The sequence below is a fragment of the Rattus norvegicus genome, chromosome 9, assembly GCF_036323735.1.
Source record: "Rattus norvegicus strain BN/NHsdMcwi chromosome 9, GRCr8, whole genome shotgun sequence".
In the NCBI taxonomy this organism is placed as follows: domain Eukaryota; kingdom Metazoa; phylum Chordata; class Mammalia; order Rodentia; family Muridae; genus Rattus; species Rattus norvegicus.
In genome coordinates this window covers 18720489-18744321 of record NC_086027.1, presented here as the reverse complement: position 1 = coordinate 18744321, position 23833 = coordinate 18720489, and the positions used below count along the sequence as shown (strand labels likewise).

Below are 23833 nucleotides of genomic sequence, written 5' to 3'. Positions count from 1 at the left end.
CCCTCTGGCCAATCCCATGGCGGTCGCTGCTCTCCTCTGGATCTTTGCTCGGAGATGCCCCCTAGAATCCCCTATCAGCCATGGCCTCTGCAAGCAAAAGGCGAGTCCTGGCATTTAGATTGCATGTGCTGAGTCTGATGGATTCCATCCCAGAACATCCTGTACGTTCAGCAACTCTCTTTTGAACTTTGCCTAAAGTCACCAAGTTCAGGCAGAGACAATAAATTGAAAAGGCTGACATTAAGAGAGTTTAGTTCTATTTTTGGCTCTCTTTCCTACCTAGGGAGACTAGCTGCCTTACTCTTCCTCCTCTGTTGGTGTCTGTCTTCTAACCAGACAGGTGGGGGTTATGTTGTCACTGTGCTAGGTGCTATGTGAGGGCAGCAGTGGTCCCCACATCACAGTACTGACAGGAGGGCCATGATGAGCTGTGTTACACACTGAACAGAGTCCTGGGCCCAGGGGGATTCCATGAATCTTAGATGATATCAATTCTCTATAATTCTTGGATAGTTTTTTTCATGAGGAAAAAACTTTGTTTACAGATATTTTTTCAAACCTTTTTATCTTAGTTACGTTACTTTGCTGTAACAAATCACCATTACCAAAAGCAACTTGGGTTCATTTTGCTTAGCAATTCCACAGCACAGCCTGTCACTGAAGGAAGTCAGGACAGGAATGCAAGGCAGGAACTTGGAAGCAGGAACTGAAGCAGAAACCACAGAGGAGTGTTGCCAACTGACTTGCTCCTCTAGACTTGCTCAGCCAGCTTTCTTGTACAACCTTGGACCATGAGCCTAGGGGTGTCTTCTCCCGTAGTGAGCTTGGCCCTCCCACATAAATTATTAATCAAGAACATGCACCATAATCCAGTCTGTTGGGGCATTTTCTCAACTGAGGCTCCTTCCTCTTCCCAAATGGCAAGCACATCTTCGTCATCCCCACCTCTGTTGTGTTACTGTGTTTCACATGTTTGGGGATGTGCACACATGCATGACTCTTGTTGAGAGCAGGGAGGGTATTTGTAGGAGTTGATTCTCTCCTTCAATATTGTGGGTCCTGGAGATTGAATTCAAGTCATCTGGTCTAGTGACTAGGGCTCTTACCTACTGGTCTTGCCACCAACACACCCCCGCTAATATATATTACCATGATTCTCTTTAGATATGCCATGACCAAGCATGTATACACAAAGTAAAATACTGGATTTGTGTTTTAAAAAAAAATAGAAAGAAAATAGTGCTGGGAGTGTGTGGGGTGTCCCTCCCCATTATTTCTTCTACCAGGTAATATTTCCTAAAGTTTCTACTGAAAATGAAAGATTATTTTTAAACAAATTAATGTGACTTGTTGACTCCACACCTCCAAGTAACACAATGAAATTCTTCGCTTAATTACTGAGCAGCAGAAGAAGTGCCCTTTCTCCATTACGTGTACTCTAGATTTTCATAGTGCCATTAAAACCAAATGTTGCCTCTTGGCATATTTAAAAAAATTTCAAAACACACAGTTAGCCCTGAGATGGAAATTGCATCTGGTTCTGCAACTTTAACATTAAACCATGCTCAGAGTCAACATGAGCAGCTCCTGTGCAAACACGGGAGCTGAGTGCAAATCCCTCGCATTCACACAAAAACCCACGCGTGGCTATGTGTCCCTGTAACCCCAGCACTAAATGGGGCACGGAGACAGGGGGATGGCTAGCCACCAGCCCAGCTCCAGTTTTACTGAGCGCCTCTGCTTCAAAGCAAGGAAGGCAGAGGACAACTGAGCAGTACACCCCTCTCCTCTGATCTGGCCTACACACATGGGTATGAACATCTGCACACATGTGCACACACACACACGCACACACACATACACACACACATACACACACAACACACGCACACACATACACACACACACACATACACACACACACACATGCATGCGCGCACACATTCATGCATGCATATTATAGCTGAAAGACTAAACAAACTTGGAAAATCAAAACTGAAGTAGTGGTGTGTCGTGATGGCAACAGATGCATAAACTTTACATTATTATTATTATTTAAACTGAAATGAAAATTTGTTTAAATCTTTGCAAGTATGTATACATGTATATGCCATAATGTGTATAAGTAGATTAATGAGTTAATTTTTAAAAAAAGATTAATGTGTGTGTGTGTGTGTGTGTGTGTGTGTGTGTGTGTGTGTGTGTGTGTTCATGTGAATGCAGTTGCCTGTGGAGGCCAGAAGAGGGCACCAGATCCCCTTCCCTCAGGCTGGAATTACAAGCAGGTTAAGAGTCACCAGAAATGGATTCTGAGAACCAGACTTGGGTCTTCTATAAAAGCACAGTCTAATGGACGAGCCATCTCTCCAGCCACAGCATGTGCTGCTTGTGAAGAACTTAGAAATAGATAAGAAAGCATTCGTGTGTCCGTGCCTGCGTGTAAGCCAGTGAGGAGCAAGCAGGGATTTGAAAAGGAGATGCTTCCTACTGGAAGGAAGATGGCGACTTTGCAAGGGGCTTATAAGTGTACTGTCCAACACAGAGAGGTGGAATGAAAGCTTCTGTCACCTCACTCCTTTCCTGTGGGATCCCTCCCAGCTGGAGCTCCCTGCGTCCACAGAACCGAGGCACAGACACTTTATTTTACCAACACTTTCCAGGTGCCACCCCCAGTTGGTTTTCATTTTTGAATTCTCTGTTCGTTCCTTTCAAACACTGGCCATGTTCTCAAAAATCTTCTGCTTCTCATTTTCTGAATTTCACATTTCAACATCTGCGCAATGGCTGCTGTAAAAATACTCAGACATGTTATAAGATTGCTAAGGGACGTCATGAAGTCTTATAAAAGGGTGAGATGAGTCGAGTTGAGGTTTGTTCTTATACAGGAAAGATGCCGTTTCTTCACTCGGGTCTTGCTGGGTGGGGGGTGCGAACTCTGCGTGCATTATGAGCCTAACCTCTCAGTATATCTTCTAACTCATCTCATTTGCTTACAAATCCACAGGCTAACCAGAGTTCAGAGGGAACAGTTTGTTTTAGCCCCACTCCCTGAGGCTTTTGAGAGGAGGTGTTGAACTGTGTTCTGTTTGAGGCTGTTGACTTGGTACCCATGAATTCTCCCCCAGAGAGATAGCACAGGCTCCATTGGGATAAATTCCTTTTAATTTTACAACTAATAAACAAATGTATTTGGGTGGGCTATCCGACCTAAGCAAATTGTAACGGGGAATTGTCTCCCAGTGACATGTAAGGGCGGGCAAGTTGGCTCAGTAACCCATACTTGCTGCCAGGATTAATGAGCTCAGTTTGACCCTCATGACCTACAGGGCGGAAGGAGAGAACTAGTTGTCTCTGCTGCTAGTTGTCCTCTGACCTCCAGAAGCAGCATGTGTGGCGCGCACATGCACTCACAACGTATACACACACATAATATATATATATTACACATATATATGTAAAAATTTATTGATTAGTGTATCAAGATTATATGTAAATCGAATTCCTAGTATATATCTAACACAAGGTATATGTAGCAAAATATGTCCAGTGCTCCTATCTCCTATCTCCTATCTCCTAGCTCCTAGCTCCTAGCTCCTAGCTCCTAGCTCCTAGCTCCTAGCTCCTAGCTCCTAGCTCCTAGCTCCTAGCTCCTAGCTCCTAGCTCCTAGCTCCTAGCTCCTAGCTCCTAGCTCCTACCATGTACATCTAACTTGTCCTGCACACCGACTCAAGTCTAAGCCACTAAAGCACTTGTCACCTGGCTTTCATACACTCTCAGTCACAGCTACAATCATTTTCCCTCCCAACTCTATACCTTCTTAGGAAAGAGAGACAACTCCCAAGACAAGCCTACACCAATGCTCCCCCTGCCCTATCCGGCCAAGTAAACCCCCTGCTCTGGTTATCTCACTGTAGCTCAGATGCTGACCTAGGCCCTCATGACTGGAGCCTGGGTATGTCCTCTTCCGTCCCCCGCAGCTCCTCATACTCCTCCTCTCCTTCCACTTCAGATTGTCCCCTCTGTGTTTGTCACTAACCCAACATTCTTTTGCCTCCTCCTCAAAAACTTGTCCTCATTCAAGGTAGCCACCACTGCCCTTGTCACATGTCTACACATCTCTGCAGAAATCCGTTCCCCTTCTACGCTAGCTGTGTCTCTGACTGTCATGCGTGTAAACTGCTTTTCTCATCGAAGTGCTTAGTAGATTAGTCTGGCACGAGCTGGGCGGCGGGCAGCGGGCAGCGGGCAGTACCGCCTGCCTTTCCAGCTAGTCAGAAACTCCTTGCCAACATTCACAGCCACATGCCTCCTCCTCTCTCTCGATAGCTTCTGGTCTAAGAGAATTGACTCTGTCCTTTTGGAGAAAGTCGGGCCTTTAAGATAGCTCAGCAGGTAAAGGTCCCTGCTACCAAGCCTGTCGACCTGAGCCTTCTCCCCGGAGCCCAAGCAGTAGAGGGAGAGAAACAACCCCTTTATGTTGTCACTGACCTCCAAGCATGCTCCCTGACATGTGTGCCTACACCATACCCACCCACCCTACACTCGTAATTTAAATGTTTGTAAAGGAAAGAAACAGGAAGTCACTGCATACCAGGGAGCATCCATCTTCAGGTTCCGGGATCATAACCCACCTTGCCTCCTCACTATCAGCCTCTGAGGAACTTGAGTGACAGAATGCTAGAATGTCCGTGACATTCCTGTGCCGATCGGTATCAAACATGGAGGCTTATCTAGATTCTTTTCCTCTCGTTTCTGGCTTCTGCTAGGTCACTGACAAGATAGTTCTTTCTGAGATGTCCAGTGAAGGCCAGGAAAGCTCTCAGTTGTTTCCCAGGCAGGGAAAGACAACACCTTCTGTATCTAAGTCTGACTTCTGAAGCAGCACAGTTGGGAACTGCTGACTCTTCATATGCTGACGGCTTCTGAAGCAAGACAGAGAACAGGGCTATAAAGGAAGTGTCCACATGCTACCTCTAGCCCAGCATTGCTTCCTTAGAATTATATTAGTCAGTGCTCAATTCAATATCAGACACTTTGTCCCAGAGTAGCTCCAGCTGATAAAACTCCAGGTTCACACTAACAATGAAACTCTTCCCCATTCAAGTAACCATAGGGCCAGTAACCTATGAGGTATTTGCCAAGAAAAAATATAGATGGATGGTATGTTATTATTTTTTAATTGTCCATCCTTTGGATCAAATGCCTGACTTCTACAGTTACCCCTGGCCTCCTTACTGTAAAGCAGGAGGGGCACGGGGGCCTCTGGGTGCCTCAGGGAGACACTTTATGTTCTCGTGTGGCTTCTGTCATACATGTCCCATGTGCAGACAGCTGGTGAGAAGCCCTGGGGTGACCACAGGCCACCTGCTGTAATGCAGGGCATACGTTGCTTTGAGGCAGCCTCCTAGGCTGCTCTTTCCAGCCTCTGGCCTCTTCAGGTTGTTCTCTAGGTGTGAAGTAGAAATATTTTCCTCCGCTAGTGACCCTCCAGCACAGCCTGCTCCTCTCCTGAATTAGGACAGAGGAGATGGTGTGGAATTGGTTCCTAGGCTTTCAGTTCAAGGTCATACTTAGCATCCCCGGTGCCCACTCCTTAAGCAGCACAGCATGACTTCAGTCCTGTGCATAACTACTCTTGGGAAATGGTATCTTGATTTGTAATACTCATATAAAGTACTGGAGGGGGGCTTTTATGAATCTGGGTGAGATGGGGCTTCTCTTTTCTTTCTCTCCTCCATTATGCAGTGTGTATGTGAGTGTGGGTGTTTGTCAATGGAGGCTCCTGAGAGTCCAGACAGGAGGCTGAAGCCCTGGAACTGTGGTTACCGAGCCAGTCAACACCGGTGCCAGGAACCGAACGTGGCTCCCTGCCAGAGCAGTAGGCATACTCCCCGCCGCCGAGCCATCTAACCAATCCCAAAGATGCATTTTCTGTCTGTCCGCTGACTCAGGTGGAGGCCCCCTCAACCCCCCGCAGTGGCCATGCTGCTTAGTTTGAATGCCGCCCTTGCTTTAACTGTAAAGGTAAATTCTCTGCTCAGTCCTTCACGGCATAGAGACTTGCTACAGTAGACCACCACGACCTTGCCACAGGACAGATCCATAGTACTGTCATAGCTTTAGCTTTTTCTGTCCCTGTGTGCTACTCCTCAGATCCATACAAGGCAGAGTCTGACCCAAGTGAAAAAATGCTCAGCCTGTGCCTTTGCAAACAGGATGCTAAAAAGGCTGCCTCCTCAGGCCATCACATGGCCATCAAACAGTGACAAGCAGAACTGGTTACAAAAAGGGCTTGCTGTCGGCTTCTAGCCACGGAAGGAGTCAGTCTTGAAAGGAAGATTACCTATAATATAGAATCAAAGTTGTACCTAACTTTACAGGGTGAGAGGGTCTCAGTAGGTTAAGTCCTTGACACAGGAGCACAAAGACCTGGGCTGGAACCCATGCGTTTGTGGGGTAGGGGCTGATGTAAAACATAACTGTAAGCCCAGCACTCCAGGAATGGAGACAGAAGGATCCTCGGGACTCCCTGGCAAGCCACTAGAGCCAAATCACCGAGCTCCAGATTCAAAGAGAGACCCTGTCTCAAAATACAAAGTGGAAAGCCACTAAGGAAATTACCAGACATCAATCTTGATCTGTACACACGTACACGTACATGCACACAGGCATGCATGCACACGCACAATGACAAATACACACACATACACACGAAAGATTTTTTAAATTATATAAACACATAAGTAAGATACAATTCTCCCTAAATTCAAGCGCTGGAGTAATTGGAAAGGCAGAAATTGCTTTTGAATGGGGAAAAGCATGGGCAACTGTTAACAGATTGGGTAAATCAAGAAAGATTTAGAACACTGGAACTGGCCCAGAGAGCCTTGTAGATAGAAGGATCAAGTGAGCGAATGTGCACGTCTGGTTTCCTTATTTTAAAGATACATAAACAGCCTCAGAGAAATAATGGGCCTTGCATAGATTCCTACCAACTTGGTTGCTTGCCCAAGAAAGTCAATCTCCACAAATCCCAGCCCCTCAGGGCTCTGAACAGCTTTATAGCTCTCTGAATTATTAGCTTCAGAGTCAATCAAAAACATAGTGTATTCTTCATGTGGAAACATTCCAATGCCATAGGCGAAGCTTCCAGCACATTTTATTCTTTCAAAAGAACGGTAGCACCGGGCCTTCCTTCAAGTGGGAAATAGGTCACTGATGAGCAACAGTTGTCAAGCCCTCCTGAGTGTGTGCGTGGGTGGGTGGGGACATCCACACCCAGTCCTGAGTGCCCTCAGTGGGACCTACAGGTCAGCTCAGAGCTGGGAGGCCTGCAGGCTTTCTGATGAGGGTGAGCATATTAAAATATGAGATGCCCAGTTAAGTTTGAATTTTGTATAAACCACAAATAATTTTTCAGTGTAAATACATCCAGTACAGTCTTTACAAGACTATGTCAGCTTTATTTTATATAACCAGAGTTGCTATATTTTTATTTTCATCACTTCCATAGATTTTTTTCCCTCAAAACCATTAAGATTTGTAGTTGTGTGGGGTTTTGGTAGTTTTTAATAAATTTTATTTTACAATTATTATTACAATTTTTGTGTATGGGTAGTTAGCCTACATACAAGTCTATGTACCACAGTATGCCCTGGGTCTAGTGAGGCCAGAAGAGGGTGTCAGAGCCTCTGGAACTGGAGTCACACAGTCAGTTATGATCTGCCATGTGGGTATTGGGGATTGGACCAGGTCCTCTGGAAGAACAGCCAGTGCCCTTAACCATGGAGCCATCTCTTTAGCCTCTGATATTTTTTTTTTTTAAGGAACCACTGTGATGGTTAAGCTAGGTTGTCAACTTGACAAAATTCTCTTCAGGCATCATGCAAACAGACCTCTGTCTTTGAATGAGTACCTGGAGTGGGGTTACTGAGATGGAAAGGCCCACCCTGACAGTAGGTGATGCCATCCCAGGCACTGAGGTCCTCGACTGCACAAAAAGGGAAAAGCCTGCTGGGAACCAGCATTGTTCTGTCTCTACACCTTGGCTGTGGATGCAGTGTGACTGGTTGCTTCACGATCTTGCAAACATGACTTCTGCATCATGATGACCCTTCAAACCCTGAGCCACAGTGATTCCACCTCCACTATTTTGCAAGTACTTGTCAGAGCAGTGAGGAAAGAAACTGGTGCAAACCTTGAAAACCACCTCACAGGTTTCAAAGATCAAGCTCCAGGGTAGTAGAGGGAACAGACTTGGCTGTGAGTCTTAGAAACCCAGCGCCGAGATCATGAAGAGAGCACCAGAAGCACACAGTGAGGCATGTAGCATGGTTTTGTTATCCCCTGCCTTAGACTCCGTGTCAATGCAGCGACCAACTTAATTCATTTTCTGAGGTCAGTTCCTGTCTGAGATGGCTCCGTGATTGAGAATTGAGAAGTATCTTGCTCAACTACTGTCAGTATTTTATCTAACAGCTAATTCACACCAACTTGAATGAAAAATAAAGTCCAAGTAATCAGGCATTCATTCAAGGAGGAGGAGTAATGGATTATCTGCTGACATGGTCCGGAATTCATGTTTCTTGTACGCTTCTTCCTGGCTTCTGATAAAATGGCCAGCTATATGCAATAACCTGAACTTTGTGGTTTGTGTCTCCCAGAGGTCATTAGTGGCTAATGCGCGTCTCTCTCACTTTATAAGAAATCAGACCCCTGAAATCATTCAGGAGACATAATTCACTACAGATGAAGTCTCCACACTCCAGCTCGAAGTGATTTGGGTCCTGACACCGCATTTTGAAGATATTAAAACCTAGACGAAAAATGTGGTCCACAGCTTGTATTAATTATCGTTGGGGAGCTGTGGAAGCATCTGAGTGCTAAAGAAATCGCTATCTAATATGATTAAATAGGCCTGTCTCCGTGAAGAGACTGTCTCTCCACTTGGGTGATTCCTTTATCCTCCCAAATTCAACTGTTTGGGATTCTAATCGGCCGAAGGAATGAGCACGGAAGGCAGTAAAGGGAAAGGCTGAGGCGTGAAGGGCGATCTCATTTACGGATTACAGTTGGCACAGTGGGGTCTTTATGTCTAGACAGCTCTTTCATCGGAAGCCCGAGGCCTGCCTTCTGAGTTGGGCAGCGGGCTGTGAGTGCAGGAGCGCATGCGCACGCGCACGCTTGCGCACACGCTTCCGGCATCCTCACCTCGTCAGTACCTGCTCTCTGTGGTCCTTGAGCTTCATGAGATCTAAGGCCGTTTTAGTGTTCATCTTGTTCTGTGTCTATTTAATGCCTTTCTAATTTAATTTGCTTTCTGTCTTGTGATAAAACACTGACCAAAAACAACTTGGGGAGGAAAAGATTGACTTGGTTTGCAGGTTAGGGTTTCTTATTGAGGAAGTAGAGACAGGAACTAAAGCAGAGACTATGGACAGTGCTGCTCACTTGCTTGCCCGCGTGGATTTCTAAGTCTGCTTTCTTATAGATCCAGCCCGCAGCCCCAGCCTAGGGGTAGCAACACCTACAGTGAGCTGGGCCCTCTTGATCAACAGTCACGAAAACATTCCTACGGACTTGCCTATGGCCAGTCTGGTGAAGGCGATTCCTCAACCAAGGTTTTCTCTTCCCAAGTGACACTCCTATGCCTTAAATTGACGAAAACTGAGCAGCACCGTGTTCATACATGTGAAGGCACGCCTGGTGGGGTGTGTGTGTGTGTGTGTGTGTGTCTGTGTGTCTGTGTGTCTGTGTGTCTGTGTGTCTGTGTGTGTGTCTGTGTGTGTCTGTGTGTGTCTGTGTGTATCTGTAGGAACGTGCATGGGTGTGTGTATGTTTGTGCATGTGTGTGGGTGTGTCTGTGTGGGCGTACAGGTGCCTATGGGGGTCATAAATTGTCACTGTCTCCATGATACTGGAGCCTGTCTCCTGTGGGTGTTGGAACCAAATGCTGGTCCTCTGCAAGAGCAGTAGGTGCTTTTAAGGATTCATCTTTCATGTCCTAAAAAAATCCTCTTTTTTTAATTTATTTTATTATTTTATGTGTTTGAGAGTTTTATGTGCATGTATGTCTACACCGCATGTCCACCAAGGCCAGAAAAGGGTGTTGTATACCTTGAAAGCAATTGAGTGTCCTATCGAGGAACAGCCAGTGCCCTTATCAACTGGGCCAGCCCAGAGAGTCTTTCCTATCTATAGATGTAAGTGTCTGAGTGTGTGCACTTGTATGTACACAAGTTTGTACATGCATGTAGAAGTCTGAAGATTACCTAGAGGGCCACCCTAAGGAACCTCAGGACCCATTGTTTAAAATATTTAGTTATTTTATTTCAAGTACATTACAAAATTTAGTAATATTATAGAGTAGACATATAAAATCAGCAGTCTAGCTTTGGGTATTATAAGCTTTATAATATACATGGTAAGTTCAGTGAAACATTGGAGGGTAAGGCGAGAGTCCACCTTTCAAATAACAGATGCTGATCAGGCTGTAATCAGGAGTGCAAAGCTACCACTCTCGTTGCTAAAACCATTTGGACTGTAGGCACAGCAAATGAGATCATGTACGTTTCCATATGGGAGTTTCCATTATGAGAAGATTTAGTTAGATAGTTAAGGTGATGGATGGCACCTTGTTTATTTCTATCTATAAACAGAGTGCAGAGTTTCTCAGTGGGGTGGAGCTCGCCAGTCAGGCTGGCAAGCTAGGGAGCAGCAGAGCTTCGTGTCTCTCCTCACATGACCGCCCTCACTGTCTTCACACGGGTGCAGGCTGACACTGGAACCCAGCCCCTCTAAGAAATTCTATACAGGAAAAAAAGGGGACCTTCCATGACCCTCAAGAATTTCTTTCTTACATTTCCTAATATCCATTTTACAGGGATAGTTTGGGTGTTCAGAAATCTAGCTTTTGTATACTCGAGTGTCCTGCTGGGGGAGATCAAGAGAGGACATCAGATGTCCTGGAGCTTAAGGAGGCCCGTGGCTGTAACAACAGTTGTGAAGTAGCAAATCTCATCTCCACCTGGCACCTAATTTTAGATAGTCTGCACAAAAGGTGATTAAACAAAGGCAGGATGAGCCGTCAGGAACAAAAGCAGAGCCATGAAGTGAACAACTAAACCATAGTTACAGAGTTTTGCAGGCTTGCTTAACCTCTAATTACTGTGTTGTTATAGTTTCTGGGTTATCACATTGCATCTATCATATTGTCTTTCGTAAATCTGGATTTAATCCAATACCAAGAGCTTTGTGATAGTGGGTGGTTTGACTTACATAGCTTCACTTCAGATTCAGTACCGTGTGAACGTGTTTCTGAACAGCCATGCACTGTTTTGCACGTGACAGACAAAATAATTTGGTGTCTAGTGGAAAAGTAACCAGGAGCATTGTCTTAGTGACCTTCCTATCGCTGTGATAGGACACCATAGCAACTTATAGAAGAGTTTATTGGGGATTACAGTTCCGGAGGTGAGTCCATGACCATCGTGGCAGGGACCATGGCAGCAAGCAGGCAGGCACAGTGCTCCTGCAGCAACTGAAAGCAGCCACAAGGCAGGGAATGAGAGAGCTAACTGCGATTGGTGTGGGCTTTTGTTACCTTAAAGAACATCACAGTGACACACCTCCAACAAGAAGGCCACACCTCCTCATCCTTCCTAAACCATTCCAATAACTGGGGACTGAGTATTCAAACACATGAGACTATGGCGGACGTTCCCATGCAAATGGCTACCAGCTCACTCCATATTTTTACACCCCACGAATCCTTTTAATCTGTCTCTCAAAAATTTTACAAGCCTTTCTGTCTAAATATAGCTACATTTTAGAGTGCACTCTAAAAAACATAAAACAAGACTGTGATTTAAAGTTTTCACTAAAGAAATGAACTGAGAATGGCATATTTGAAACTTTAGTATTAAAAATTGAATTTTGTACAAGACAGGACTATGGAAAAAGTTTGAGATCTGGAGCAAAGATTAGGTCTAACTAGCACTATCTTCTATTAAGGAGTAGCTGGGCACCATACGAACCATGAAGGGACTTTAGTTGTGGAGACTCGTGGCTTGGGAGAGCCAGACCTGTTCAATTGGCCTTTTACTCTTTTGACTTTCTCAGCAACCTTCTTCCTGTATGTGAGCTCAGACTCCACCCACCTCAGGCTTTCACTCTCCTGCAGTCTTCTATCTGCCACCTCTGCTCCTTTCCCATGGCCTTGTCTTAGGCCTCCAACCCTCTCTCCCCAGCCTCAGTCTCTGCACTAGCCCCAGAGCTCTGGCCTAGTGTGGCTGGTCCACACCTCAGTCCTTTCCTTTATCTCAGTGGCTGTAAATTGACTGTTCACTCAGATTTCTGTCCTCTGTTTCAGCCTCTGCCTACCCCACCTTGCTTCTGTTGTCACTGCCCCTGCCCCTGTGACTTGTCTTTTACATTCTCCTGCCTACAGTCCTTTCCTGTCTAGCTTCTTTGCTCCCTAACCCACAGTGCCGCCATGCTCTCTCCTCTGAGTTAATCCCTCAGCTGTCATGGATTACATAAATAAGAACCAGTGCTAACAAAATGTTTGCCTATAGCAAGGAAGGAGTTTGGACGTGGCATGTAGAGTTTAACAAAGAAGTTATCGATACAGATGGCTAATTAATTTATATTATTTTTATCTCTTATTTTGGCCACAGGCATTCTAGTCACTTAGGCACTGTAAAAAATTTATGACTTATGATTATTTCCCTTTGGTGCAAAAGCATAAAAATAATCTTCACACAGAAATCTGTCCATTGCTTCAAATCTTTATAAATATCTGCAAATAGCAGTGGGGCTGAATAAATAAATAAAGATGAGGAAGCCAACCCACCCCAGTCCCCAGAAAAGGATCCCTGACCATTTCTTTCTGTGGCACCCATCAGTGCCTCTAGAAGGATCAGGGCTCTGGGCCAAGAGATGGGGTCCACATGAGTGCCCAGGAGGATGTGAAGCATTACAGGGAGGGGAGAGCTCTGAGAAGTCTGATGTAATGCCAGCCAGCACCCAACTGTGTCTGCCTTTCTCCCTGAGCTGGGCATGGAGCCTGGCAGGCAGCAGCCCACAGCAGGACCAAATTGTCCTAGGGGGATGACATCAGCTCACTCTTCTTTGTCACCAGTTGTCAGACATGCTTGGACTCAAGGATGAGCAAGGGGACAGAAAAGTTGCCAGGAAAGGAAGGGCAGACACGGGGGCTCTGCTGTAGGCACGATGAGGCCCTCCCTTCTGATTCTGACCACAGAACAGGAGCTGGGGCTGGAACTGAAGTTGTGCCAGAGTTGTGCTGTAAGGGAAACTATGGAAGGTTGTGGCCCTCAAGCTGTGTAGGTATGAAGGGATGGAGGTTCCCCACACACCCCAGGTCAGAGTGTAGGTGTCCCAAACACATGGTGAGAGCATATCAAAGAGATCCACTACACCTTCACTCTGGACCAGACTTGTAAGTGTAATCGTGGTCTCCAGGAATAAGCAGAAACACAGAGGAGGAAGTCCAGGACCTCCACCAGCAGCTACGACTGCACTCATGTTTTGTCCTGTTGAGTCAGTTGTGGGATATCTCTTGGGGGAATTTCAGAAACCTGTGGGTTCCATCTAAATGGAGGAGCTTGAGTGAGATACAAGGGCTCGAGCATGGTGAGTTGGTATCATCACTGCTGCTGTCAGTGACCAGGAGTGGGGTGTCCGTCTGGAGACTAGGGCATGAGGCCTGCTGGAGCAGGACCAGCGCAGGTGCGGGTAAAGGCCGAGGGACAGAAACAGCAGGTAAAGGCAGCTACCTTTGCTCACCGTCCATCTCACTGAGCCTGCTTGCACTCGTCAGGTAAACTGGCTTCATATCCTCATCCACAGAGATCTAGATGGACACCTGCAGGCTAGTACCTCAGCAGGACCTGGATGACCCGAGGTCATCTCCAGCCAAGTGTCTGCAGAAGGCATGAGCCAGATAACCTGCTACTCACACAGTGGACTGGTCCACTTCTTCCCTCCACACCTTTACATCGCCAGCCACTATCTAGAGAAGTCTCTCCTGAGGCTCAGTCTCCTAGACCTGAAGCCCTGCTTTCCACTGGGCACTATACTCAGGGTTTTCCCCTTCAGCTAGGCTGATAGCGGTATCAATTTGTTCTTTTGTATACACAGCTAGAATATCAACCACCCATTTTAGGTCAGACATATTGGCCTTGGTCTACTGCACAAGAGACTGGAGCTTGGTAGCGAGAAGCCCTGGAGTCTCTTCTGCAGCCCTCGAGAGCCCAGAGGCAGCTGTGTCTCCACCATTGCAAGATCCCAGCAGCTTCCAGGTCTCCATGCCAGCTATTTTGATCTCTTTTCCCTTTGTCCTAAATGCTGTGTCTCTAGGTCTGCTGAAGAGATATTGCTTGAACACAGCAAGGTGGGACACACCTTTAAAAATAACTAGCACTGTGCAAACCATGAAAATCAGCATGGTTGAGTTGCAGACCTTTCAAGAGCCTTCATCGGCTGCATTTTAAAAGTGCTCGTAATGCTGGTCTTCCTCACTCGGAATTTGTCTTACTTAAAACTTATTTTGGTAACCCGGGACGCAGTGGTTCATACCTAGAATCCCGGCACGGGAGTGCAGAGGCCACAGGACCATAAGCTCAAGGCAGTCCTCAGCTGCATAGTCAGCTCAAGGCCAGCTTGAGACCCCACCCCTAAAGAGTAAACTAAAATCTACTCAGAATAGCTTTTTCAACTCCATACTGGAAATCTATGATGATAAATACATAGTCCTACGAAAGGACCATCATATGGGAGGCAATGCCATCCTGGACATTAATTTAAACTCTGCATACTTGCCATTTCAAATCACTGAGTGCACCAAGAAGCAATGTGGCTTTGCATTTGAGGCCCCTGTAAAAGGGCTTTTAGGGGAGGGAGATGTTCACAGTGCTGACATCAGGCTTGACGGAAGCTCAGCGTTAGGATGTCCTCTATGTCACTAAGCCTTCACCTCTGACCCCCACATGTCAGGAGAGGAGCCTGTTATGGCAGAGTGCCTGACACCCAACTTAATTATCTTCTTCCAATGAGGAGTCTGAATGGGATCCGGAGGGGGGGGGGAGCTGTTGACTCTTAAATTCACTCACTCCTGCACTGTTTGGGATTCTGTTCACGAGGATTTATTTCAGGATTACATTATAGAAAAAAATCAGTCTTTGCATCATGTAGATCAAAGGTCCCCTGCATGCTTGTGTGTTTAAATACTTGGTTTCCTGAGGGTGGTACTATTGGGAAGATTATGGAACCCTGGGGAGGTAGAACCTTGCTGGAGGAAGTGTGTCAGTGTGTTTTGAGGGTCTATAAGTGGTCTTCACCTGCTAAACTCTCTCTCTTTCTCTCTCTCTCTCTCTCTCTCTCTCTCTCTCTCTCTGTGTGTGTGTGTGTGTCTCTCTGTCTCTCTGTCTCTGTCTCTGTCTCTGTCTCTGTCTCTGTCTCTCTCTCTCTCTCTCTCTCTCTCTCTCTCTCTGCTTTCTGTATATATGTGCAGTGTGATCTGTCAGCTTCCTGGCTCCCAGCCAGCAGCAGGCCTCGGATTCTCCTTTCCGTGCCTTTCCTGCCATGATGTTTGATGTACTGTACCCTCCCAAAACCATGAGTCAAAACAAACATTTCCTCCCCAGTTTGTATTCTGTCAGGGTATCTTACCATAGCAATGGCAGAGTAACCGTGTGTCGTCAGTACAATTCTCTGTGTATCTGGAAGTTTGTAGGCGTGTTCAACAACAACAAAAGTCGATTGATAAATAGGGTGATGGTTAGCATTGTCAAACTGACAGAGTAAAGCCCCAGGGAGAGGGGCCTCTGAGCATGCCTGAGGGGGAGTCACCTTGACTTTATTAACTGAGTGAAAAGACCCGTCTTAGTTGTAGGTAGGGCCATTTCTTGCGCAGGACTCCTTGGGGATCTAAATGGAGGTGTGGAACTGAGCGGCAGCAGACCCGTCTTTCCATTTCCACAAGATGGCTACAGTGTGGCTTCATGCTCCCAGCACCCTGACTCTGACCGTCCCTCCATGATGAGCCGCACCTCGAACTGTGAACCAAAGCCCCTTCTCTCTTAAGTTGCTTTTGTCACAGTATTTTGTCACGGCAACAAAAATTATAAACTAAGATAAGATGTGAGAGTGGGAGCTGCCTACATCTGAAGAGCAGCCTGAAAGGTCACCACTTAATGGCAAGTGAAATGGCTCATGCCTGCACTCTCAGAAGGCTGAGGCAGGAGGATCGACTTGAGTTTGAGGCCAGGTTGAGCTACCTAGTGCATATGAAGACATCCTGGGTTATGGTAGAAGATTTGTCTCAAGAAAACAAAATCAGAAAATAGAATTACGCTACAAAATACCCCATACTTTCCAGTGTCAGCTGTCCGTGTCAAATGCTCACAGGAAGATATGGAAACAAACCCTAAGTGGGCTCTGAGACAGAAATCATCATGTGCCGTGTGGGGCCAACCGTGGGAGGGAAGTGTGTGCCATGCCAAAGAAGTTGAGAGCAGGCAGACGCTCTCATCATGTTAGGAAGATATGGAGGAGCTGCTCTGCGGCCTGGCGGTGCAGGAACTGACCATCAGCCGTCTGCCTTCTGCTCTCCTTGGTTAGGATCAGGACAAGAGGCTGGAGTCCATGACATGAGTCCATTGACTAACCTATATCTCTGCACTGAGCATCTAAAGTTGGCAGTGGGACAAAAAGCACCAAGAATTATCTCATCATTCTTTACACACATCTGTGTGTGTATGTCTGTGTGTGTGTCTGTATGTGTGTGTGTGTGTGTATGTCTGTGTGTGTATGTGTGTTCATGTGCATGCACGTGTGTGTGTGTGTGTGTGTGTGTGTGTGTGTGTGTGTGTGAGAGAGAGAGAGAGAATAGGAAGAGCTTGAAAAGTACTGAATGTAGAGAGAAGAGAGTCTGTCCAGAAGAGAGATGAAGATGTTAAGGGACGCAAGCAAGGACAAGAGGAAAGCCTCGAGAAGAAGGGAGTGCATTATCAAATTATGGATGAAAGTGTGGAGAGAGTCTGGGTGGTAAGGCAGGGCCATTGCCAGGATTTACACAGTGCACAAGTCCATGGCAGCAACTCGGTTTCTCAGTCTGGTCAGAGGGTACTTCGCTGGTCCACAGGGGAGGTTCAGTGGCAGACAAGGGGGGTCATGGGAAGATTGGAACGAGCCACTGTGGAGATCAAAAGTCTACCAGAAATGATTTAAGGCATTGTGGAGCACTGCCCAGGGCCAGCTGAGGCTGAGTACCATGCACTTTTAGTGAAGCTAATGTAGGAATTATTTATTTTTATTACTTCCCCTAATGACATGGAAGCCTGGCACAGAGGCAAAGAGGTTCAGTGTGTCTGGGATGGGAAGCCTATAGAAATCAAATGACTTACTTTTTAAAATTTTTTTAATCATATGTATCTGGGTGGGAGCACATATGAGCATAAATGTGGCACTGCGTGCTGTGACCTTGTAGGTCAGAAGAGAGCTCTGAGTCCCCTGAAGCTGAGCTGTAGGCGGTTGTGAGCCACATACATCGGTTCTGGGAACCCAACTCAGATCCTCTGTAAGAACAGTGAGTGCTCATAACCACTGAGCCATCTCTCCAGGCCCTCATATAGCTTTTATATGGAGACCCTCATGTGAACATTCATTGGAAATCAGCCAAGTAATTAGATGATTACAGGTTTTACTTTTATCAATATGCTTTCCCCTTCCTTTCACAGTCAAATCGAGTAATGAATTCTAAGAAAATATGGGCCCAATATTCTGTACTCCAAATGTTCTGCACGCAAGTCAGCCTGTCAGACTTTCTACGGTTTCTAGCTCATTCTTGCTTCTCATGCATTATGTATTTTTTAGGTTGGAAAAACTAATAGCATCCTTTGTGGAGGACCAAGATCCAGAGAGTAGACTGGAAGTTGGCGCTGATCTGCGTAAAATCCATTACTGTTTTCATCATTTTAAGGTAAATTTCAATGTTTCCTCTGGTCTCAGCCATGTCCTGCCACGCTCCAACTGCAATAAAAACTCTTCCTGTTGACCAGCTCTTGAAATGCCAAGACCGAGCTTCACACATGCAGAAAACAGCCTGAGCTTCCAACCATGCTGTGACTATCACTGAGCAGCTGCAGGAATTAGATCTAACTTTTCCACAAATAAACTCTGGATGTGTACTTCTAATTCCTTTGCCAGGAATCTCTGCCTTGTTCCCAGAGTATGTCTATGCTGAAACACACGAACACACAAATGTGTGCATACACATTTTCAGACGGTATCAAGATGATCATTCCCAGATTTTCCCCCAGTATTTTGATTTATCTGAGTAATTTGTTAATTTTCCTCAGCCTCTGAAGCTTTGCCCCTGTGGAGTCTAAGGGGGTGGGAATGCCATCAATGTTCACTTGTAGTTTTGCACACTTCATGAAGATACTGGGCAATGATGAACAAATCTCTGTTTAACTCGGATAACACACTAATGGACCAAATAAATGATTCCACTGAAGTCTATTCGAGTGAATAAATGAATTTTAAAAGGTCCCACCCCAGCATGAGTGAGATGGTGACATAGAAAACCTGCCTAGGCAAAGCTCCATGCATACCTTGTAGGTCACACTGCAAGGGTCTCCTCCCCTACAATGATTGTTTTCTGCTTTTTAACCTTGGAGGAAGGATCTTGTGAACCTTGCAAGTTTCAGGAACTTCCTGGGCCTTGGAAGTTTTGTTTGCTACTGACTTGTCTTCATGAGTCATAGAGCCCCCTTCTTCACTCCGGGGGAGGGGGATACTTCAATATTGAGTAAATACCATTACAATAAGATAGGGAGAAGCCTATAGGAGATACTATTTAAAGAGGAATTTACCAGTTTTCAGGAGAGAGAGGAATGGGATAGGTATGAAGGAAGAAGAAAGCATAACCATCAAACTTAGTCATAGTCTGAAAGGCAAGGATAAGGGCAGAGTGTATGTCCAGTGTATACTAGGAACAGCATATCGGCAAAGAAATTTAGAATATAGGTGTGGTCAGTAAGTTCTTACCCCAACTTGCAGAAGCTGTTGAATGACAAGAAGACCCTGGAGAACACTGACTCCTCTGAAAGCACAACACAGCAAGCGTGCCAAGAGCCAGTGAAGGATGAAGAATACACAAAGCTCAGAAGTCTTCTCAAGCAGAGGGACAATGAGATCAGTATCCTTTCTTGGGGGAGATGAGTGACTCTCACTCTCCTGGTTTGGAAGGGGAATGAGCCTGTAGATGCCCTCCATCCACAACGCTACCACGTATCTTGGTTATCCCAGCCTAACCCAGCCTGTGTCCCATTCACAGTGAACAGCGTCACTCCAGCAAAGTATGAGCAAACATCTTTAACCTGAAAAAAAAAATGTACACGTGTGTATGTGGGGTGTGTGTGTGTGTGTGTGTGTGTGTGTGTGTCTGTGTATGTGTATGTGTCTGTGTGTGTGTGTCTGTGTGTGTGTGCGTGCATGTGTGTGTCCACACATGTGGAGGTCAGTTTTCTCCTTCTACTACTACTTCTGGAACCTGGGAATCAAACAGAGTTCATCAGGACCCTTTTCCAGATGAGCCACCTCTCAAGCCATGATACAGTTATTCTTGCAAAGGACATTTCAGATCTCTGAATAGTCGCATCTCTTAACACTTGCCTGTTGTTTAAATATCTTTCGGTTGCTCTGTTCTGAGATCAGAACCAGTAAGTTAGCTGGTTATCTTTAGCCAGCTGACCAGACACCACACTGACCACAGTCTCATCGTGTCCCAGAGTTTGTGGCTGCTGTGTGGGTGAAATTCAGAAGATGTCTGAGAAAAGATGGTGTATAGTCTTTAGTTTTTGAAAAGCAGAGAGGTTGACTTAGATGTCACTTTTTATTTAAAAGCCAGATCTCTTGTCCCGAGTCTCACATACAGATGTTTCCAAATTAGGAAGCAAGCAGAGTTTGCGTGTTCAAGATAGAATTTTGCTCAGCTCCTAGAGGAAGCATCTTCTGGGTGCTGAAGGCCATGGCTGCTGGTGGGTGCAGATGCTGCCTCCCATTGCAGACAGAAGGGACAGCTTCTGAAGAGTCCCAACAGGGCTGCTGGGACCGCAGGACTCCGCGTCTCCTCAGCGCTGCTCCTCTTGTTACCTTTCAATCTTCTGGTAAAAGACTGGACACTTTCATGACGCTTACAACCTTTAAACACTCACAGGGAGTAATACATTTGCCAAAAGTTTATAAATGTATTTTAATCATTTTTTTTAAAAAAAAACCTTACAAAGACTTTAAGTGCAGCTGTTGTGCAAGCTACACAGTGGTTGGGGAGATGGCTCAGCAGTTAAAAGTGCACACTGATTTTCCAGGGGATGGACACAGGCCTGGGGTCATCTCCAACATGGGGTTAGGGACCCATGAGCAAATATATCCTGCTCTCTGTTCATGTTTTGTACATCTTTTGAGAATGTGTATAGAAGCTAGAAAGGTGGCTTGGCAATTCAGAGCACATGCTGCTCTTCTTGGGAGCCATGCTTGTCTCTCTGCAGTCATGCCCCAGCACCCACACCAGGTGCTGGACAATCACCTGCATCTCCAACGCTAGGGGATCTGAAGCTCTCTTCTGACGTATGTAGAACCAGCACAGGCACACAGACACAGAACACACAGGCACACAGACACACAGACACACACACACACAGACACACACACACAGACACACACACACACAGATACACACAGACACAGACACACACAGGCACAGACACAGACACACACACACACACAGACACACACACACAGACACACACACATACACACAGACACACACAGACACACATACACACACACAGACACATACACACACATACACACAGACACATACACAGACACACACACACACAGACACACACACACAGACACACACAGACACACATACACACACACATACACACACACAGACACATACACACACATACACACAGACACATACACAGACACACATACACACAGACACACAGACACACACACACATACACACACATACACACACATACACACAGACACACACACATACACACAGACACACACTCAGACACACACACACACAGACACACACACAGACACACACACACAGACACAGACACACATACACACACACAGACACACACACACAGACACAGACACACATACACACACACAGACACATACACACAGACAGACACACAGACATACACACACAGACACACACACACAGACACAGAACACACACACAGACACACAGAGAGAGAGAGACAGAGACAGAGAGAGAGAGGTGATGGGGGTGGGGGATGGTGGGCGGGGAAGGCGGGAGGGAGGAGAAGCTCACGAGGTTAAAAACCAACCCAAACAAAGTTGACGAACTGCCTCATTAGCCTCAGCCTCTAATTTTAGTTGAGTCTTAGCAGACCCCATGTCAAATTCAAGTCAGTTTTAGCTACTTTATTATCCAGCCAGTAACACTAAGTCCAACTGCAAATTACACCCCCACACACGCCCTTGTCTCCAAGTGCCGCCCACAATGTTGTCACCCCTGCGTTCCTTCCCTTTTTCCTACCCCATCCATCTCCAGGGATGGCCTCCGCCCTGGCCCTAGCCCCAGTTCCTGCTTCTTTTCTTGGCTTTGATCCTAGACTGGGATCTTCCTGCAACACTCCTACCAACCTCTCAATAGTTGCCACGGCTTATGAGGATCTGTGCGTTGAGGACAAATGAAATGAGATGTGACAGAGGGGGTCCAGTCCAGGCTGTGTGTGTATGTGTGTGTGTGTGTATGTGTGTGTCTGTGTGTGTCTGTGTGTGTCTGTCTGTGTGTGTCTGTGTGTGTGTGTCTGTGTGTGTCTGTGTGTGTGTGTGTCTGTGTGTCTGTGTCTGTGTCTGTGTGTCTGTGTGTGTGTCTGTGTGTGTGTATCTGTGTGTGTGTGTGTATCTGTGTGCGTCTGTGTGTGTGTCTGTGTGTGTGTGTGCGTCTGTGTGTCTGTGTGTGTGTGTCTGTGTGTATGTGTGTGTGTGTCTGTGTGTCTGTGTGTGTCTGTGTCTGTGTGTCTGTCTCCACCGTCTTCACTGTTCTGAATCCCATACGGCTGTTCAGGTGGGTGGCATCTGATGCTTCACACTGTGAATGAGTCACTCAAGTCAAGGTTCCTTCATACTGAGGCTTGGATTCAGAATGGTGTCATGAAAGGAGACAAGGGGCCAGTGTGAGGGCACCTGCCACCAAGCCTGGCAACACGAGTTCAACACCCCGAATTTACCTACTGGGAAGAGAGGACACACAGAGATACTCTGAGACACCTCTTGACAATGTATTTTAAGGGAATGGAAGGCACGCTGGGTGTTCTGAGGGGAAAATGGATTGGCCAGCTAGAAATCAACAAGTCGAAGCTCAAGTCTGAGGAGCAATATGGAGGTTGGATTGTTCCCATGATACTTGCTCAAAACCATGTGTAACCTAGGCCCCTCCCCCTCCGTTCTGAGTAGCAGTCTTCTCTCCTGCCCCTGGGTTTTCTGAGACTCCGGTGTACATGAGTGTGCATGTGCACACATGCTCTTCTTCTTTTTTTTTTTTTTTTTTTTTTTCTTTTTTTTCGGAGCTGGAGACCGAACCCAGGGCCTTGCGCTTGCTAGGCAAGCGCTCTACCACTGAGCTAAATCCCCAGCCCACATGCTCTTCTTCTAATGCCTGCCTCAATCACTCTCTGTCTTACATTTTAGAGGGTCACTCGCTTGAACCTGGAGGATGCCAATTTGGCTGCTCACACTGGCCAGAAAGCCCCATGTGTTGTCCTTGCTCTGCCTCCCAGAACTGCATTGGCCAGGCTTGCCTTTCCCCTTTGCCATACCAAAGTTGGTCAGCCTTTCAAAGGTCTTTCCGTTTGACAGCTTCCGTGTCATTGTGGCACAACGATGGCTGATTCCCTCCTAAGCTGCGGACAGCTGCACATGCAAATTCAGGGAGCATCTGTGTCCCTGTGGCCAGTCTGCACCAAAGGGCGCTAGTTACGATTATCTGGTTGGAGGACAGTATTTGCTTTAGGAATTTTTGTCTAATCACGATCATCTCTCAGGAGCCACTAAATCCTTAAATCAGATATTTAGATATCCTGGTCAATATGTTAAAAAAGGAAAAGAAGAAAACTCAAGATGCCCTTCAGTATTCAAGCACAGAGAAAAGCGAAGCTAGGCCACCTCCGAACTCGCCCTTCATTGCTGGGAGCCCGGCAGGTCAGAGGACCTCATTCTCCTCTTCCCTGAGCCAGACCCAGGACCTCAGCGTCTACAGGCACAGATCCAGCTTGCTCCACAAGAAAACAGGTGGGTTGACGACATTTCCAGTATTCCTCATTGTCCGTGATGGGTTTCTACATCACACCTGACGAAGGTTCCGGTGATGTGTTTGTTAGAATTACGTTTTCAAGTGAAATACTTGTTTTCCGAGCTCAGGAGTGAGTGAGGAAGAATCGGGTAGATCATGGCAGCCTTGGATGTGGCATGAGACGAGTCTGCATACAAGTAGAGATGTTAGCTTCAGAGAGGGGGATGAACCCCTTTCTGTGACAGGCAAGCAAGAATGAGGTCCACATTGTGACACCAATGTGAAGATGTTGTCAGTACCCAAGTAAACTGTCCACGGCCAAATAACTTTAACACACCAATACAGCTTTTATCAAAGGCTGATTTTAAAAAAAAAAGCAGAACTATGAGGTCATAGGATTCCCCAGGGTTGAGCTCAGCCATGGGTGCACTTTCCTTTCCTGACTTTCAATG

General features: G+C 46.3%; 1 protein-coding gene across 1 annotated transcript in view; it reads left to right on the top strand.

Annotated features, from left to right (window-relative positions):
* Nucleotides 1-23833, top strand: part of Kif6 (kinesin family member 6) — a 296865-nt gene that overhangs the window by 126468 nt on the left and 146564 nt on the right. Inside the window, exons 11-13 of the mRNA XM_006244480.4 lie at nt 17900-18005; nt 19088-19226; nt 23165-23380. Of these exons, the coding sequence (XP_006244542.1) occupies nt 17900-18005; nt 19088-19226; nt 23165-23380 (461 nt within the window). The remainder of the gene's footprint in view (nt 1-17899; nt 18006-19087; nt 19227-23164; nt 23381-23833) is intronic.